This window comes from Rhinolophus sinicus, chromosome 14 (assembly GCF_057876585.1).
Source record: "Rhinolophus sinicus isolate RSI-liver-muscle chromosome 14, RSI-T2T, whole genome shotgun sequence".
NCBI classification, from domain to species: domain Eukaryota; kingdom Metazoa; phylum Chordata; class Mammalia; order Chiroptera; family Rhinolophidae; genus Rhinolophus; species Rhinolophus sinicus.
The window spans coordinates 141,089,899-141,097,716 of NC_142514.1; the positions used below are offsets into that span (position 1 = coordinate 141,089,899).

The following is a 7,818-nucleotide window of genomic DNA, read 5'->3' on the forward strand; positions in this document are numbered from 1 at the left end:
CAGAGGGTTGGCAACCCTTCCTGAGCGTCCTGAAGCAGAAGGGACGGGGTTTCCCAGGCATGGGACATCCCTTAAGGGCACCCTGGGAGGGCAGATCCCTGCCGGACACATCCACCGGCGGATCCTAGCCCCTCTCCGGCTCCCAGAGGTCATCGGTGTGGCTGAGCTGGTGAACAAGATCAACGGACCATGGTTCAGCAAGTTCGATGAGGACCTGGCAACAGCCTTCTCCATCTACTGTGGCATCAGCATCGCCCATGTGAGTGGGAACAGCGGCAGGGCCTGTGCAGGACCCTCTGCCTTCCTCTCCACATTGGGTGTCCTTGCTGTCTAGACGGGTGTACCCCGCCTGGGACGCAGAGCCCCGCTGCTGAGTTGCTGTGCAACCTTCAGTACCTGCTCGTCACTTCTGAACTCACTTCCCATCTGAAAATTTACTATTTCCTGTCCTGCCCCGTTAGGCTCCCAGGACCATGGGAAACCCCAGTTGTCTATTCACCCACCCTGCCCCTGTCCCCCTTGGAAAGCAACCTCAATCCAAGCCCCTGGTCAGCTTCTTTCTGGGAAATGTTGGGTCTTGTTGTCCAGAGCTGGTAGCTCTGGCCTGGGACTCCAACCCATCGGTCCCTGACACTGTATCTCCTTTGTGCTTCTCTTTCTCTGCTGTGGGCCTCAGGGCAGGTTCTGGAAGAGACAGAGTGCTGGTTCAAATGCTAAGAGGCCCTGGGAGGAGGAGCAAGGGGAGGTCTCCATGACAGTTGGAGGAGGCTCCCTACTCTCAGCTGGGGTTGGAAGGCCCAGCACGGGACAGGAAGAGGGATTCTGTCTTGCCCCTTTGTCCCACTCCTGGGCATTCTGAGGTTTCACAGCCACCTTGCTTGAGCCCCATCTTTCCCTTTCTGCTCCTCAGTCCCTCCTTTACAAGAAAGTGAATGAGGCCCAGTATCGCAGCCACCTCGCTAATGAGATGATGATGTACCACATGAAGGTGAGTATGCAAGGAGCTTCTGTCCTCCTTCCCAGGGTCCCAGGGTCCCCTGCAGCCCACCTGTTCCTTCCCTGCCTCCCCAGATCCTCTTGGGCTCAGGACCAGGCTGAGATTTCTGATTGCCCTCTCTTGAAGATGATGAGATTGACCCAATGCAATGCCTGGTCTCCAGCTCTCCTTCCAGGCACCGGCTGGTTCAGCACCAAGGCTAGCAGCAGGACCCATTCCAGGGAAGAACCTGGTTTAGCCAGCTGTTCCCCATGTCCAGGGATAATTCCCACCTTGGGAATGACTAAGGGCTGAAAAACCCACTCAGGGCCCTTCCCACAGCTCCCATAGGTCCAGTGGTCCTGCAGTGCTGGGAAGTCCTAATGATGCTATTCCATCCCATTCTCAGACCCCGTGTCAGAAAAGCTGTCCCAGGCTTTAGGTCAGAGTATGTGGTGGCCATTGCTGCTTTGAACATTTCCTCTCACCTGTGCCCAAACCAAAGGGTCCCAGACTTTGTAGGTAGGGTCAAAGCTGTAGTAGGAAGGACTGAGGTTCGATTCTGTGATGGTCCCCCCTCAATAAGTCATCTTCAAGTTGGTGCCTATGAAAGGCTACCATGGCTTTAGGGGTATCACCAAGGAGTGTCCTCCACCTTTGCTGAGGGTAAGCTGTTACAGATGAGGGTGGTCACCAATAAGGAGGCATAGTAGATGGGCCACAAGGCTGTGAGGGGAGGGTGGTGGTCTCCCGCACAGTGACAATCTGTGGAGTGGATGGCCCAACTGGGGTGTGCTCTGGGTGAGGGGTTCCCCCTGCTGTGGGAATTTGAGGGTGAGGACACTGGATGAGTGGAGGTCATCTTCTAATGCCCTGGCTGGTCCCCTGTAGGTCTCTGATGATGAATATACCAAACTTCTCCATGAAGGGATCCCGCCGGTGGCTGTCATTGACTCCAATTTCGCCAGTTTTATCTATACCCCTCGCTCTCTCCCAGAAGATGATACTTCCATGGTGAGCTGCCCCCTGCCCCCCACTCACTGGACTGTGGAGGCAGAGGGTGTGTAGGCAGAGATTTAAATTCGATGTGTACAGGAACTTCCTGGTAAACCAGAGTCATTAAGAAAGACTATAGCGCCTCCTTTAGAGACGGAGTGGCCATGTGGTCTGCCAGCATGCTCCCGGGGGCCACGGGCTGGCTGAATGATTACCAAAGGCCACTCCGGAACCAACAGTGCCCAGGGCATAGGGCCTCAGGGTTGGCTCCTCGCTCCCTATTTTTCTAAGATTTTGTGTGAGCTTGGTTCCAAGAGTTCTTTGAAAAGTTCTTGGCTCTGACTGGGCATTACCATTTTATGGTTCTCTAGTATAGATCTGAAGATCTAAGACTCCAAAATTGTGGAAGCTTCAAGAAGGGCCAAGGCAGGTGGCCCCATCTGGAAACTGACAATCCCTCTGACCCCTCCCTTCTGCCCTCTACAGGCCATCCTGAGCATGCTGCAGGACATGAATTTCATCAACAACTACAAAATTGACTGCCCGACGCTGGCCCGGTGCGTACGCCCAGCCCTCGCCTCTGCATGCAGGGAGCCCTGGTCTCTGCCTCCCTCTGTCCTCTACTCTCACTTCCATTGCCCCCAGCCTTCTGGGGAGGGGTCTCTCTGGGACAACAGGGAAGACTTAGTCTTGTGGGTGTGGGCAGGGTCCATGAATGAGAGGCAATTAATTCCTAGACATTGGGACCGTGAGGAAAGGAAAGGAATGGGGCAGGGCCACCAAAGGGCCACCTGGAGGAGGAGAGCCTGAAGCCTGTCTGCTGCCCTCTCCCCTGCCCCAGGTTCTGTTTGATGGTGAAGAAGGGCTACCGAGATCCCCCTTACCACAACTGGATGCACGCCTTCTCTGTCTCCCACTTCTGCTACCTGCTTTACAAGAACCTGGAGCTCACTAACTACCTCGAGTGAGTGGCTGCCCTTTCCCACCCCCATCTGTCAGCTGCGGGGGGGTCTCCTTCCCTGAGACAGGGAGGAAACTCCTGTGTGGCAGGCACTTTACATGCACTGCCTCATTGGACCCTCTTAACAGCCCAGGGAGGGATATTGCGTAGCCCTATTTCCTGGGCCAGCTTTACAGTTGCATACCCAGGGGATGATGGGCCTGTCAAACTCCAAACCAGGGCTTCTTTCCTGGAAGGGGCCCAGGTGTCCTAAGCTCCTGTCTGGGTGCTGGAGATCTCATCCAGCTGTTCCTCCTCTGGGGGCCTGGGGAGGGAGCTGTGTCTGGACCGCTTTCCTGTCTGTCTCCCAACCAGGGACATCGAGATCTTTGCCTTGTTTATTTCCTGCATGTGTCATGACCTGGACCACAGAGGCACAAACAACTCCTTCCAGGTGGCCTCGGTGAGACCCTGCCCTCCTCACAGTGGGCAGCCTCCTCGCGGGGGCTGGGAGTGTCACTTCTCCAGCCTGAGGAGATGGGGGAGCTGCTGAGACCAGGAGCCTGAGGTTCTCCCAGGCTTTGTGCTGGGCTCTGAGCTGGGGGGGCGGGGGAAGGGGCAGGAGGAACAGGGTAATGCTTAGCCTGATAGGGTGGCTGCTTGGATCTGGATGGAAGGAGTGATGGAGTTTTCCTGGCTTTTCCAGAAATCCGTGCTGGCTGCGCTCTACAGCTCTGAGGGCTCTGTCATGGAGGTACCACCATTCTGCTCCAGTCCCCCCCAAACACACCTCCTATCCACGGCCCCCACATCTTCCTGTCCTCCTCCTCCTCCTCCTCTACAAAGTTAGACTGTGACCCAGCTCCTCCTATTCCCAAATCCTGCTCCTCAGACAGCCTGTGAGAGCTGCAGCCACCCCCAGGGCACGTCTAGCTCATTTTCCTGGATGGGCTTGGAGGGATGCAGGCTTGGAGGGGTGTGAGTCAGGCTGCAGGTTCTGCTGGAGCCCAAGTTTGCAAAGGGAGGACTTGTATTTAGCACAATTCTCTTTGCATGTCTGGGAATGCCCTGTGCAACCCCTCCCTGCCAAGCCTGGACAGGATGTACTCCTATCACACTCAGGTTTGCCTTAGATTGTTTAGTTTGGGTCTCCCCACCCCCAGATGGGGGCTCCTTGGGGCAGGGACAAAATCTGAGACATCTCTGGGTACCCTGCACTTGGCATCCTCCTTGGCACAGAGTGGGAGCCAAGGTCACCGCATCCCATGCTACCCCCCACGCCGTCCAGAGACTGGCCTGGCTTGTATACTCCCAAGATGAGGGGCCCCTTCCATCCTGGGAGGCCTGGTGGCAGCCCTGTTTCTGTTCTGCTCGCCCTGGGCTGAGCCCGCTTTTCCTCTGAGTGACAACCCTTCAGCATCAGGAGACAGAGGCCTTGCCCTCATCTCACGCTGCCTTGCCTTGTCAGCAAAACAAATGTTAGCTGCATGAATTAATGTCTAGGAGTCTCGCGGGATCATTCCAGGATTATTCCAGCTTGAGAAATCCTTAGAGCTTACCTTGTCATGTCCCTCTATGTGACAGCTGAGGAACCTGGGGCTCAGAGCCTTCCCTGGGTCACACCAAGGGTAGAAACAGAATCCAGAAAGGGAACTGAGAGCCTGACTCCCGTTTCTGCCTGCTCTGCTCACCTTGGGGGCTGGGGTTGGGCCGGGCCTGCTCCCTCTCTTGGGGTCAGTCTTGAGGGAAGCCCTCCACCCTGACTGGGCCCCATCACTCCTCTCCCCCTAGAGGCACCACTTCGCTCAGGCCATCGCCATCCTCAACACCCATGGTTGTAACATCTTCGACCACTTCTCCCGGAAGGTGAATGGGCCGGGGTAGCGGTGAGGGAGGGGGACCTGGGAGCTGGCCCCTCACAAGAGAAGGGGCTGATGGGTAGAGGCTCCCCGGGGCCGGGGAGTGGGTGAGGGTGTCTGGCAGGAGGCCGTGACACCTCCCGGCCCCCACCCAGGACTACCAGCGCATGCTGGACCTGATGCGGGACATCATCTTGGCCACGGACCTGGCCCACCACCTCCGCATCTTCAAGGACCTCCAGAAGATGGCGGAAGGTGCTTGCTTTTAGCTCTGGGCCTTAGAGTTGGGGAGGGACCACCAAGGGGGCATTTGCCTGGAGAACATCCCCAGTGGTTTGGACCCACCTCCAGCATCAATCCACCCGGCAGACCCCTCCCCAGCCCATGGGCTCTCATCCAGGGTGCTGAATTCCCTGGACCACTTTGGGGTGGGCCCTGTGGGGCTTGTTCTTAGAGAGGGGGCCGGCCCCTCTATGTGAGGGCCCCACTCCTTGACCCCAGCCTCTCCCCAATAGTGGGCTATGACCGAAATAACAAGCAGCACCACAGTCTCCTTCTCTGCCTCCTTATGACCTCCTGTGACCTCTCTGACCAGACCAAGGGCTGGAAGACCACGAGGAAGATTGCAGTAAGGCCTGCCCCTCCCCCAGCAGGTGCAGGCTGCATACCCTGCCTGGCTCTGTGTAGCTCCTGCACCCTGAACACCCTTACTGGTGCTGAGCTAGCCTGGCTATATTTTGGGAAAATAGAAATCTAGACCACCTCAGCGTGACAGATGGGGAGATTCAGAGAGGGGCATGGACTTCCTTGAGCTCACACAGCAGTCAGTGGCTGATGGGAGGTGGGCCAGAACCCAGACACTCCTCCCCACCGGGGGCTATCCCCCTGCCAGGATGGGGATGGTGAACACAGGCCCTAAGGTGAGGCTGAGGGAGGCCTCAGTGTGCCCCCTTGGGAATGGGCTGTGGAGGAGCTCGGGTGGATGGAGCCCATTCACAGGATGTGATGAGAGTGTTGGCCTTTCAGGAGCTGATCTACAAAGAATTCTTCTCCCAGGGAGACTTGGTACGTGGGGCGTGAGCTCAGGGTATCCAGGTGGGAGCGGGGTTCCTGGCCTGGGGCTGGGAGGGATTGGGTTTGCCCGACCCTGGTGCCTAATGGAGAAAGAGGGCCAGGCCTGATGACTTGCTGCCCGCAGGAGAAGGCCATGGGCAACCGGCCGATGGAGATGATGGACCGTGAGAAGGCCTACATCCCTGAGCTGCAGATCAGCTTCATGGAGCACATTGCAATGCCCATCTACAAGTGAGGGGCCTCAGGGGACTGCTGGGGACTCTGCACACAGAGGGTGGGGGGAGGCGGGGCTGGCCGTGGCCATCACAGCAGACACAGGTGCGGGGCTTGGCTCGGCCTCGCTCCAGTGAGCCACCCCCCTGCCTCTGGGCATAGCTGTCTCCTGCTTTGCCCCTAAATGGACCCTGCACTTCATCCTTGGTCCCCTCTGGAAATAGACCATCATGCTCTCCCTGAGCATCCAGCCCTATGCCTCATTCTTATAAAATTTAACTTGTAGTATAGCCCCAATCTTTCTTGCTGCTCACTCTCTGACTGCTGACCTTTAATCCTGCCCCCATGCACCCCTAGGCTGCTGCAGGACCTGTTCCCCAAAGCGGCAGAGCTATACGAACGTGTGGCCTCAAACCGTGAGCACTGGACCAAGGTGTCACACAAGTTCACCATCCGCGGCCTCCCGAGCAACAACTCGCTGGACTTCCTGGATGAGGAGTACGAGGTGCCCGAGCTGGATGGCACTGGGGGCCCAGTCAATGGCTGTTGCAGCCTTGACTCTGCGTGAGCCTCTCCCACGATCCTGCCCTGCCCAGGCCTCCTCCCACAACCCTCCATTGGTGGGACCAGAGCCATGGGTCCTGGGTTCTAGACCAGAACTTCTCGTGTGACCTGGGCAAGTACTGACCTTCTGGGCCTCAGCATTCTTGTCTGTATAATGGAAGCAAGACTTCCAACCTCACCAAGACTTTGTCATTTGTCCTCTGAGAGCACAGGGTGACCCATGAGCAGTGGGCCCTGCTCTGTACGTCTGACCACGCCTTGGCAAGTCCTCCCCAAGCCACTCCTCCCCGGCAGCCTGGCTGGCTTCTCCTGGGCCCCCGGCCTGCCTCACCAGATCTGTGTCCTTTTCCCCTCTCCAGGATCCTTATTCAAGGAGAAGGTGGGACACCTCAGTGAATAGAGGGCAGATCTTAGAAACAGTCATTAACTGTGTTGGAGGACTGGAAATAGCCGTGGAGCCACAGGTGCCCCTGAGGACCGCCTCTGTACTTACGGTGGTGATGAGGACCTGGGGTGATTGATGCAGGGACCCTACAAGGAAGCTGCCAGAGGGGCACTCAGTGCTCTGAGGAGAGAGGCTCAGGAAGAAAACAGGATGGGAGCGATGGGCAGGAAGGATCCCTGGGCTGGGAGACCGGCCCCAGCTGAGTCAGCAATGCTTCCTCCTGGCTGTGTGACCCTGGGCAAGTCCCTTCCCCTATCTGGGCAAACAGTAGACTGAGACGGTCTGCTCTCTGAGACCCCTTTTATCTAGATCAAAGTCCTCCGAGGTCTGTGGAGTCCCAGAAAAAGCTGTGGAATGCCCTTGCCACCCTAGGGCAGATAGCTGACCTTGAGTCTGTCAGAGGACCCCTGTGTGTACCCCCTTAGCCCAAGCCTCACCTCCATTCCTGCAGCCAGAGAGGCACCCGGCCTCAGCCTTGGCAGGGTGTCTCTCCTCTTCAAGGCCATATCCACCTGTGCCCCGGGGCTTGGGAGACCCCATAGGGCCGGGCCTCTTGGGTCAGCCCGGCAGCTTCTCCCTTCTCTTTTGTTCTGTACTGTGTTGTGGGGTAGGGGGAGGGGGGCCACCTGCCTTACCTATTCGGAGTTGCCTTTAGAGAGATGCGTTTTTCTAGGACTCTGTGCAACTGTTGTATATGGTCCCGTGGGCTAACCGCTTTGTACATGAGAATAAATCTATTTCTTTCTACCAA

At 57.3% G+C, this 7,818-nt stretch overlaps 1 protein-coding gene across 5 annotated transcripts in view; it reads left to right on the top strand.

Moving 5' to 3' along the window:
* Positions 1-7,818, top strand: part of PDE2A (phosphodiesterase 2A) — an 88,888-nt gene extending 81,070 nt beyond the window's left edge. For all 5 annotated transcript variants that reach the window (XM_019744352.3, XM_019744351.3, XM_074335826.2 and 2 more), the window contains 13 exons: positions 147-259; positions 911-988; positions 1,868-1,990; positions 2,459-2,529; positions 2,814-2,936; positions 3,288-3,375; positions 3,619-3,666; positions 4,704-4,778; positions 4,927-5,026; positions 5,287-5,399; positions 5,798-5,836; positions 5,970-6,076; positions 6,416-7,818. In XM_019744352.3, coding sequence (XP_019599911.3) covers positions 147-259; positions 911-988; positions 1,868-1,990; positions 2,459-2,529; positions 2,814-2,936; positions 3,288-3,375; positions 3,619-3,666; positions 4,704-4,778; positions 4,927-5,026; positions 5,287-5,399; positions 5,798-5,836; positions 5,970-6,076; positions 6,416-6,626 — 1,289 coding nt within the window. In that variant the 3' untranslated portion in view covers positions 6,627-7,818. The remainder of the gene's footprint in view (positions 1-146; positions 260-910; positions 989-1,867; positions 1,991-2,458; positions 2,530-2,813; positions 2,937-3,287; positions 3,376-3,618; positions 3,667-4,703; positions 4,779-4,926; positions 5,027-5,286; positions 5,400-5,797; positions 5,837-5,969; positions 6,077-6,415) is intronic.